The 11,881-nt window shown below is 35.0% G+C and overlaps 1 protein-coding gene across 1 annotated transcript; it reads right to left on the bottom strand.

Annotated features, from left to right (window-relative positions):
• Nucleotides 1-3,170: 3,170 nt before the first annotated feature.
• LOC140831748 (ethylene-responsive transcription factor ERF096-like) lies at nt 3,171-4,028 on the bottom strand. Its single transcript, XM_073195492.1, has one exon. The coding sequence runs from the start codon at nt 3,962-3,964 to the stop codon at nt 3,527-3,529; it is 438 nt and encodes a 145-aa protein (XP_073051593.1). The 5' UTR covers nt 3,965-4,028; the 3' UTR covers nt 3,171-3,526.
• Between the last annotated feature and the right edge of the window lie 7,853 nt (nt 4,029-11,881).

The following is an 11,881-nucleotide window of genomic DNA, read 5'->3' as shown; positions in this document are numbered from 1 at the left end:
AAGCGCAGTCGAATAATATCATCAGAAACACCATTTATTTTTACCGTGTCCGTAATCTCCAAGAATGTTCTGAGATGTAGATGAGGATCTGCAGTAGTGGCTCCCCCAAACTGGTTCTGTTGAACCATGTTTATCAATGCGGGCTTAAGCTCGAAATTGTTGGCGTTGATGGTTCCTCGAGCAATGCCAGAATAGTGCGTGTTGATCACTAGTCGAAAGTGATCTCTGATTGGTATAGCCTCAGGCGGCATCTGTCTGTCGTTTTCTCTGTTATCAGCCATCACTTTGATTTCTTCCCTTCTCGCTTTTCTCAATCTTCTTGTAGTTTGTTCGATCTCCGGATCAAAAATAAGCAAATCAGGGCTGTGCGATCTTAGCATGCACTGTCAAACAGAGAAAGTGAATAAGTCAAAAATGAAATAAAATAAAAGCTCTAGATTAAAATCTAGACTAATTGGTAACAATATTGATATAAATGCAAATTTGACACTCCCCGGCAACGGCGCCAAAAACTTGTTGCGCGTTTTCTTAACTGCTCGCAAGCGCACGATGTCAAGTTATAGTAAAATGTACTTTTGAGTACAAGTATCGATCCCACGAGGAGTGTGTATAAAAATGTATATCAATTCTTGTAATTAAAATAGCCAAGACTTTATCTAGAAAAATCAATAATCAGTTTTGTTTGTTTAAACGAATTAATTGAAAGCAATGAATAAATTAAATCACCGGATTGAGAGATAATAATGAGAGAAGGTATCTAGAGAAATGATTTCACAAAGTTTCCACGATAATTATTCACAGTTTAATTTATATTCCTGAATTCCAATCGATTAATGGCCAAGAACACTTAGATTGTTTTATTCCCCCTTTCCCAAGTGACGAATAAAGTGTATCTATCAACTTCGATTCAATTATTCCTAATTAGAATCTACGTTTCATAGATAAGCGCATACAATGTTCTTACTAAGCCTCGCGAAAGTTATACTCCTTCCGAACGCTATAAACATTCAACGATGTGTCTCTAATGATCTATAATCCTAGTCCCTCTCCCGAGTTATAAGATTAATCAAACAACAAACAATTTATGGCCAGTTATTTGCAGTGCAGTAAACGCAGAGAACACAATTAAATGAAAGCGGAATTCAATCAAACAAATAACGGTGTCAAATCATCGTATCAACAGAGTTACGTCATTCTCTAGAATGGGAATTTAGTTCATCACGAAATCTAAATAAACGCAATGCATGTTTGAAGATTCAGACATTGAGTTACACGAAAATATAAAAACGAAAGATAAAAGACAAATCCGAAGTGTCGTCTCTGTGTCCAGATCCGTCTTTCTTCGTATCTGCGATCGATCTTCGCGTTCCGGATCTTCGTCTCTTGATTTCTCCAGCCCTTCGAGGTGTTTTCTCTACCAAAACGGCTGCTAATCCCCGTGTTATGACCTAACGCGCGCAATTTATAGTGCGGCGTGCGCAGGGGCGCGAGACTTGGCGCTGGGGCGCGCTGTGTTCTGCCGGGTGAGAAGGTGAGTGCACGCGCGGAGGCGCGAGGTGTCGCGCTGGGGCGCGATGGTCTCGGGTCAATGTTGTGTAGCTGAGCGCGTGGTGGCGCGATAGTTCGCGCGATGGCGCGCGACCCTCTGTCGATTCTTTCCCTTCCAGCGTGCGCGATGGCGCAAGATTACGCGCGAGGGCGCGTGCCTCTCGGGGTGCACACTTGCATGGATGAGTGCGCGGTCGCGCGTAATGTCGCGCTGGGGCGCGAGAGCTACTGTCCGAGGTTATGGCAATTCATTGTTTTCTTGGTTCACTTGGCTTCGTGATCGCTATTTTCACCATTCCTGAAATGACAACAAAAACAAACCAAAAAAACGCATAATTCTGTTCGAAACAAGCATAATTCAAAATGGATTTTAATGTAAATTAAGTGCAAATCTTGCACTTATCAGTAGCCATGAAGCAAGGAGAGTTTGTACCGGTCTTCGGCAATAACAATAGGCGTTGGAGAAGTTCCTGACCAATTGGTGGTTGGCCGGAACTTGATACACGTACAACGAAGATAATGACATATAAAACTCCCATGTCAAACAAATAATAAGTATAGATGCGAGAAGGACAAATAATTTCTTATGACGCTCGCATACATTACTTGCTAAGGGTAAATGAATCAAAGAGCCAAGATCATACCTAACTTAGTGAGTGCATGAGGTAAAGCCAAGGTAGTGGCCAAGACCGAGGCAGGAATAGATGTCGCAACATCAAACAAATCGTTGTGAACCATGGTAGAAATGAATGGAACGAAAAACACTGATGATAAAGTTGACGCAAGAAAAATGGTGAAAAATGAAGTGATCGCATTAACTACCGACCTATAATTCAAAAAAGTCCATGAGCAATCACATGAAAGCAACAAAATACATACCTATTCTCTTCGGTGTGTGTAGGAATGACATCAGGCATACTCGAAACCAATATGTTTCTAGGATCAAAGAACGACTAGATATGCATACGATAATGTGTATTTTGTTTCTATGAAGGCAAATGAACCTCAAGGTGAATCACGGAGAGCAGAAGGAGATAAAATACTATCTAATTAAGGCAACAGACGATTCCAGGTAATAATTTTTCGCACAAATACAAGTAACATTGTGATTAATTCTACAAAAAATGACAATTCAAGAAAAAAAGAAGAATATTACCAATAGAAATATTAAACAAAGAATTCCTATGGGCAATGGGTATAGCCAAGGATTCGACTTGGGCTAGGCTTGAATTGTCCATGACAGCATTGCAACCAGGGCTCAAGCGAGGAGCAATAATCGATCATGTTGGGAAGGAAGAATCAAGATTTGATCAGACTTCAGAGATAGCTACGGGCGGGTTGGGACTAGTGGTGGAGGACGCGAATGTGGAAGGTAGCAAAGTCAAGGATGGTTAGGAGAAACAATTTGCAGTGGAGTGGTGCCCGCGATAGTCGATATAGGGAGAAGCGCCGATTAATTAAGGAGATTAGCCATTTGAATAATTAGAAGTTAAATTTTTACATTTTCATTCAAGTAAATGCTTCTAACATCTGGCACGTCCGCAACTACAAATTTTTTGCCAAAAGAGTAAATAGAAAACATGACATCAAAAATTAAAACAAACTAAAAGTGAAAAGCAATGCAAACATTTACTTATTCACGTACCAGTACCTAATATTTCATTATGGAAAAAACACACATCTCACCCACACGAAAAATGTATGGTGAAAAACAAAGGAAGTGACAAGAAAAAATGATTGTCATAACTTAGAAGGTAAAATCCTCGTCAACATTCTACCAAAAATACCTCGAAAAGAAGAAGAATACGATGATGAAAACACAAAAAGAACGTTATTCGAACCGGCCCTCCATGATCCAGATAGCTTGCCTCCAGGGCAAAGTGGCTGGGATCAATTATATTCCACCATCGATGGTTATACATTGCATTTTAGACACACAGTATAGTTTCGATCAAAATGTCGAACTCGAGTCGATGTTTCAATCCTTCTTTTTCCCTTTTTTCCCTTTTTCATCAAAATCAAGAAGATCCTCAAGCAACTTGTCATCATAATACTCGAACTCGAACACTTGCCTCGCGTTTTCGTCTTCCCTTCCATGAATGGAAGACGAACCAGAACCAGAACCCGGACCTGTGCCTGGAGCAAAGTGAGATGAGCTAGCAGGCATGTTGTACTCTTCGGGGAAGTTAAGAATCGCCAAGTGACCTCTCATACCGTAAGCCGCCCTGTCATATGCTCTCGCGGCCTCCTCGGCAGAGTCAAAAGTCCCGAGCCACACGCGAGCACCTTGCTTGTTCGAGTCACGTATTTCTGCCGCGTATTTCCCCCACGGCCGCTTCCGGACGCCTCTATACTTGATCTCCCCGGCATCATGATCATCACTCTTACCTTTGTAATTGCTAGATTCTCCAGACATGATGTCGATGATTGTTATTGTCCATACAATGAAGGAAAAATGTTTGGGACATGGTGGGGTTTTATATTCCGATTGGAAAGTTCAAAAAGATGATCGAGGAAAAATATTTAAGACATGGTGGGGTTTATATTCTGATTGGAAATTTCAAAAAGGTGATCTAGGGTTTGGGAGACAAAGATTCAAAACAAGCCACGTGGACAATCCAAGGGCAGGAAATCGTGTCAAGAATCAACTTCATACCAACAATTCTTGTGCAATGTACGTGGGCTGGTCAATGTGGTGGCTTTGGACTGATCATTTCCTTTTGCATGTGTTCTTAGCCACGTCATCCATTGCCGGGAAATGCGAAGTCATAAATTTGTAGTAATTTCCGGTCGTAGAAAAATGATTTTTAGAGAGATAATATATAGTTAGTCTTCGCAATCATAAATGTGTAGTAATTTCCGGTCATAGAAAAATGATTTTTAGAAAGATAATCTATAGTTAGTCTTCGAAAATTAATGCTTTAAAAAATTATTTTGAATTTTTCCTTTATAAAATTGCAAAATTTTGTAAATAAAAAATCCGTAATCACTTTTTTTTTAACAATTTGCTAACACTATTTATTAAGTAAAATATATAGCTATAGTTGAGGTAACTTGTCACATAATTTCATTATATTGATCTAAAACTATATATTTAGTAGTATTGATGTATGAAATTATTTAGTTTCTTCCATCTTGTTTATTGAGGTAAAAACTTTTTTGGTTAATCTTATTCACACACTGCTATGAGATCGTCTTACTGATCAATTTTATGAGACCGGTCTTTGACCTGACTAGATCATGAAAAAATATTACTTTTTATGTTAAAAATATTACATTTAATTTCACTGCGTGCATGAATCAGGTCGACTTGTCTCATAGACAAGGGAAGAGCCACATGCTCCTAGCCCGGGTGGTCCAATTTTTTAAAAAAAATATATATGTAAATTTTATATAATTTTGAAATAATATGATATTTGCCCAGGTATATCAATTTAAAATATTAAAAGATTTTAGAGTTTAAAATTTCAGCGCGGGCAGAGCCATATTTCTTGCTCCGCCACTGCTCATAAATATATAAAAATTCGTGAGACGACCATCTCACGTGAGACATACTACATATTATTTATGACGCGTCTAAAAGGATCGACGATTAATTAGGAATTTGAAACGTTTTTGGTTATATTGTTGATCGTTTTCTTTTACAACATCTCATAGAATAAAGATGCGGAAACGGTTTTAGTCATGAATAATAGGGAAGAAAAATGAAATCAACTTGTTCAACAAGAAAGGTCGATAGGGAATCAGTACCTTAAGTTCAAATATAAGTTATGACTCAGTCTAGTATCATGAAATCTTGGATTTATTAACTCCCTGAATACTAAATGTAATCAACCTGTTTAAACAAGAGGGTTAATTGAGGTTTAGTACCTAAGTTCAAATATAAGTTACGATTCAGTCCCGTGTCACGAAAACTTAGGTTTAATTCCCTAATATGACATGTTTTTTTATTCCAACTACTCGAACTTAAAAATCCAAATATTATATTACATACACCAAATTTTAGTCGTTTGATACTCAATTTAAGTTACTTGGTACCTAAAATGCATATATTTGTACTTTATTTTCAACTATATGTTTCTTATTGACAAAAAAAAAAAAATTCCTATCATAAAAATTATAATTACTTGTCTAATTTGATTCATGTGATATTTAAAATTTGTACATTTGTTGTATAATCTCAACGATCTATACCTTATTTATTGTTTTAGTTTTCGTATTTTACACATGACATAAATAATATACCAAACTAAAATTTATTGAGACAGAATCTCATAAATTTATGCCAAAATTTCAACAATATATACCTATTTGCATCCAAAAAATACCGTGAAGCTGAAATGATAGCTCGAACGAACTTTTCTGACACGGGAACTGAATCACAATTTTTATTTGATGTCAGTGACTGAATCCAAGTTGCCCTTGAAGAAAAATACAATTCCGAGCTAGGGAAATTTAGCACATGGAGCTTTTCGATCCATTAGTTTTTTTAAGCGATTGACTAAAGTTGGGGACCAAAAACATCTAAAATTAACAAGTATGTGGATCATTTTACACATTGAGAGTAGGAAGCACCAAAATAATTTGTGGCCCAAATAAAATCTAACAAAAATGGTAACTTTCATGCTTCTTTTTTTAATGTTCTTTTGAAATTTAAATATATAATTTTTTATTACAGAAGCACATACATCACCAACTTTAACCTGCATGTACCCCACGGCACCAACACCATGAAATAAATATATACTTTAATGGCAACGAATATGATGATGCCCATATTCGTTTTCCTTCATCACCCGGCCCCCTTCGTGGATTGTGGTCAGTATTTTATCAGTACACGTTATTTGAATTCAACAATTTGAGAACAATCTAAAGATTACTCCTCCATGATTTATATTCAAATGACCAGATTATATTTGATTATTTACAATTTTGGTTGTATCTTTCAATTTTTAATAATTAGAGATCTTTTTCTATTAAGAGTGATGATATATCATCACATACGACATCAGGCCAATACTATGTCGGCGTCACATCAACATTATGTTGAAAAGTGACCAAAAAATTTATTATGACTAAAATTTAACAACACAAGTAACCAAAATCACATAAACCAATATATTGGACCAGAATTTTAATTATCCCTAAAACAAAAAGCTATTGTGAGAACCCAAATGTTTATGTTCCTAATTAAGTAATAGACATGTATGAGAACTTATTTTCGAGTTATAATAAATTCAAAAATATTAAATAATACACGGTGTTTGAGATTCCAAGCAAATAAATACATGAATTTCAAATCCAGTGCAAGTCATGTATTAATTTCAATTAAGGCTGGATATCAATCAACTTTAAAAGGAAATATTGCATACAATGCAGCTTTTCTCAACAAGGAATCATATCAATATTTATGGAAGGAGTATCTCGATATTTATGGAAGGAGAATCTCCAAATTTTGGAAAGAATATCAATCGAATTATGGAAAGATTTTCACCCCACCCCTATAAATACCAACCAATTCCATTCAAAATTTTCACACCTCAAATTCGAAATTTCTCTCTTGAATTTTCAAACTCTTCTCTCCAATTTCTGTCGAGTAGCGAAGATCTGCTGCAGTCCAAACTCAGAAGGAATTTCGAACTCCCAGTACATAAACCCTTCACGTTCTTTCATCCAAATCTGAGGTAAGTGGGTTTTTGCTATATTATAATTTGCATACTTGTTCTTCATAAGTGAGCTTGTTTTACAATATGTTGTGTATAGATTATTTCGTTTTTGAAAGTTTGTTCGAGCATAATTCTTTTTTTATGATATATTTTATATGTTCAAAGAACTGTTAGGATTCGATTGGATATGAGAAGGATTTCCGAACTATGACCCTTATACGGTGGGATGGTAACTATTGTACGGCCTCACTCCATATAGGATTAACATATTGGACATGGCCTCACTCCTTAGATGATTAACTTATAGGAGACTGATATCAAAGAACGATTTCCGAACTATAACACTTATACGGTGGGATGGTAACCGTTGTACGGCCTCACTCCATAGAGGGTTAACATATTGGACATGACCTCACTCTTTAGAAGATTAACATATAGGAGACTGATATCAGGAAACCATTGAAATGAGATGACTTTCATTGCTATATGAGTATGCTAAAGAAGTATGATATACGAGTATGATATGTGATGACATGTTATGATTATGAAGTATGAATATTCGTTATTATTCAAGTTACGATATGCTATGTAAATTTGAATTCAAGTGTATGTATATGTTGCTTCATGTCTCGAACGGCCCCCCACTTGCTGAGTAATTCTCAAAATACTCGCCCCTTATTTCCTCCCTACCCAGATAAGAACGAAGAACAAATGGATGAAGATGAGCAAGAGAAATTTTGGTGATGGTAGAAGATCCCGAGTTATTCCAAAAGTTTTAAAGCTTAGTTTATGTTTATCGCTTCCGCATATTTTTATTTAAGTTGTAAAGACGATGATTGTATGGTTTTATAAATAATAGACTGGTTTTGGTTTATACTGTGCTACGAGGCTTGTTGTTTTCAATTGTGTGGTTGTAAAACAACGCCGGTATCGACTAACACCGATCTCGGGGCGTGACAACTATACTAATAGGTCAGCTTCAAGATTTGATTTTATTGTTGCGATTTGCAACATATTAAAAAGGTATATCTGATCCGGTCTTATTTTCAGTAATTGATATTTAGTCAAATTTGATAATGTATTTCTTTGAAATAATTTCAAAATTAATATTGATTGTTAAGACAAAATAATTTTTCTAATCCTTTTTATGTGTTTATGGCTTAAATTTCTATATTATTTTGTCAACATTTTTTCATAATTTGTTAACTTTATTTAAAGAAATACAAGGTTTTGGAATAATGTTGTAAATTTAAGTTATCTAGAACAAATTATTAAGTATTTCATATGTTTTTTAACTATCAAACTTGATATTTTATTATTTTTTAACTATAAAACTATGCTATATTGGGAATAAATCTTACGCCTCACGTTCGAGGTGTATCGACATTAGCATTGTTCCCAAATTATACATTTGAAAACAACATGTCTCAGAAGTAAAGAATTTTCAAACCAATTTATTTATTTCATAAAATGAAAAATTTCATTTACAACTTCAAAACATCGCATATGATAACATAATGTTTTACAGCAGTTGAATGTAAAACATAATCTAAAGAAAACAAAAACCAATGGCAGTGGTCTTATTCTTCTTCACCATCCTCAAAACTTGATCTGTTCTTCATCCTCAATCTTTTTCTAATTTAAAAGCTGAGAAGGGGTTTGACTGGGTGAGTGATATGATCTTCACTCAGTAAGCGGAATAATAATTCTCCCAGCCTTTAAAATTATTATCAACAGAAATCTCGATAAAGTAATCAGAACATAAATACTTTTCAAGAATAAACATGTATCATTTTATGCACTGAATCTATTACAAATTTCACGGCTAACTGATATTACTCTCCTATATTTTAATCATATAAGGGGTTAGATATGAATGAGGAATAACTTTTGTACCATCTACTTACTTAACGTCAATTTGTGTCATAAACTTTTATATTCTGTTATATTTTGTTTGGAATGTCGTAACATTTCGCACAACACTTAATTCTGATAAACAAAAATTGCCGATTATATATGATTTTACTAGTTCACATACAATCTTAGTCGATTCCATATTATAAAAAAATATACCCTTATTTATCTACTTACTTAACGTTAATTTGTATCATAAACTTTTATATTCCGCTGCATGTTGTCTGAAATGTCGTAATATTTCGCACAACACTTAATTCTGATAAGCACAGATTGTACATGATTTTACTAGTTCACATACAATATTACTCGATTCAAAGTTAGACAAAATATATCCCCAGACCTTACACCAAGGATAACATCAGACTCCACCATATTAAGTTGGATCTAATTTTCTTTGGGGTTCTGATTTCCTATAAGGATGTAAACATCTCGATATAGAGTACAAGTTTCTAAAGTTCAATTTGTAGGTGTCGTTACTCTATATGATTCTTCTAAATTATAAGGATTGACTCATAATTTCTTAGCAAATCTCTTAACTATAAATCAATGTGTACAGAGCCGGACCTCTTATGAGGCCAACCAAGCGGTTGCCTCAGGGTCCGGCCCAATAAGGGCCCCTTATTTGTTCTCTAACTTTCTCCAAATCTCAGCCCGAATTTTTGTTCCCATTCAGCAAATAAAATTTACGGTCCCTATTTCTCTTAAGCCTGAAGGTAAGTAATTTTATTCTTGAATTATGCTTTATTTCCATTTCAACTCTTCTTTATAAATACATATTTATATTTATATTTGTAGATTAATCTATCAAAGGATCCTCACTGGAAATAAAATTTACTTGCAATATGGGCATTGTAATGTAATTAGAATCAAGTTAATTAAATATATAACTAAAGCACGCATCGCATGATTTAAATTCTTTAATGTGTTATAATTGAATTATGAGTTTATATAAATATTATATGCTACTTGTGTAATTAATAAGTGCTAAGAAAATAAAATAAATTGTAAAAAGAGCTTAAATATGTGGACCGTTGAAAGATGAAACTCATTTTTTTGGGATTTCTTTGTCATTTGATTTTGTAGTTTGTTATTTCGACTCAAAGAATTATTTGATTTTGTAGTTTCTACAATTATAGAGACTAAAAGTATAGTTTTTACTAGAATTATCTTCGATCAACAATGTCGCAAGATAGACTAAATGTGCTAACTATGTTGTCGATTGAGAAAGAAATAGTCTGACAATTGTATTACAAAGATTTGATAAATATTTTCGTCTCTAAAAAGCTAGACGAATAATATTTATGTAGTTATTTTAAATATTATTGCGTTGTTATTAATGTAATATATTGGTTTTGATATATTTATGTATTTATTAGTATATTTGTTATTTGCAAATTGAATTTTGTATTTATTATTGCAACAAAAAGGTCCATTTTTCAATTTTCGTTTCAGGCCTCATTCAACACAAGTACGGCTATGAATGTGTAGCACAACAATCAAATAACACATAATAAGGCATTATTTTTATTAGAATGGTACGTGTCATTTCATTTGAGTTGTCAGCCTTCTCTTGAATCAAATCGTATATCTAAGCATTTGGTTTGTTCTTCTTGGGTTTGTTAGGAGTTCTGCCACCAACTAGACCATTTTTGGGATATGGGAATGTGCAATGAGCAATGTGGTGATCTATCTTTCCAGAGCGGAAACAAGCTCTGTTCTTCCTACGACATTCAATAGTGTGAGTGATTCCACAAGTTTGGCATTTGACTCCATTTTTTTTGGCTGGGGGGAGTGAGTCCCTTGATTTGGTTACTGGTGGATTGATTTCCTATATAGTAGAGCCTTTTGAATTGTTGGTTTTGCTGCTGGTATTGTCTAAGATGAGGACGGTTGAGCTTTTTTTTCTTCATGCCTTTTTATGTCATTTTTGGCCCTCATGGTAGCTACCATAAATGCATCAAAACTATTAGGCTCAATAACGGAAATAGAGGATTGGATGCGGATTTTCAAACCTTTCTTGAAGCAATGCATCTCCTGGGATTCATCTGCTATGGTGGTTGAAAAGTAAGTTCCCGAGGAGTAGAACTTTGATGTACTCCACTACCAACACGTCAAGTTCTTTGTCCAAGTTTTCAAACTTCGACAATTTTGAATTCAAACTGGTGTCGTGAAGTATTGATTTAGAAATGAATCACGAAACCTCTACCAGATGATAGGTCTCGTTCCTAACATATATGTTGAGACTCATTCACACTACTTAGCTAATTTTTCCACCGAGAAATGTGGTAATAACTTTTACTTTGATGTCTTGTAGAACCTCGAGCAGTAGGATGTGTTTCTCTATATCCTTGAGTGAGTTTTGTCCGACCTGGGGATCGGAGTTTCCCTCAAAATTTTAAACTCTGGCACGAAGGAGGGACTCATAATGGTTCTTAGTCCCATCCTGCATTGAAGGTGGCGGTGGTTGCTGATTAGCATTAGCGTTGGCAAATCCTTGCATAGTTGTTGCCACTACAGTGGCGATGGCCATCAAGTTTGCTTGACTAATGCAAAACCTTGGTGGTGGTGGTGGAGGATTTCCATCCTCATTGTTGTTATTGTTGTTGTTGCATTTGCGGTTGGCATAACACGAGTTTTTGTTTCGATGCGATCTATCGGCCATTTCACATAACAAAATAAGTAGAAATCCTCTTTATACCTTAAATTGTTGACAATGCAAATAATAATCGGGAAGTAGTAAGAAATAGACA

The sequence above is a fragment of the Primulina eburnea genome, chromosome 5, assembly GCF_022965805.1.
Source record: "Primulina eburnea isolate SZY01 chromosome 5, ASM2296580v1, whole genome shotgun sequence".
In the NCBI taxonomy this organism is placed as follows: Eukaryota; Viridiplantae; Streptophyta; class Magnoliopsida; order Lamiales; family Gesneriaceae; genus Primulina; species Primulina eburnea.
The sequence above is the reverse complement of the archived record's forward strand: the minus strand, read 5'-3'. Positions and strand labels throughout refer to the sequence as shown.

Excerpts from the sequence above, each read along its gene's own strand:
- LOC140831748 (XM_073195492.1), bottom strand. The coding sequence starts at position 3,964 with ATGTCTGGAGAATCTAGCAATTACAAAGGTAAGAGTGATGATCATGAT.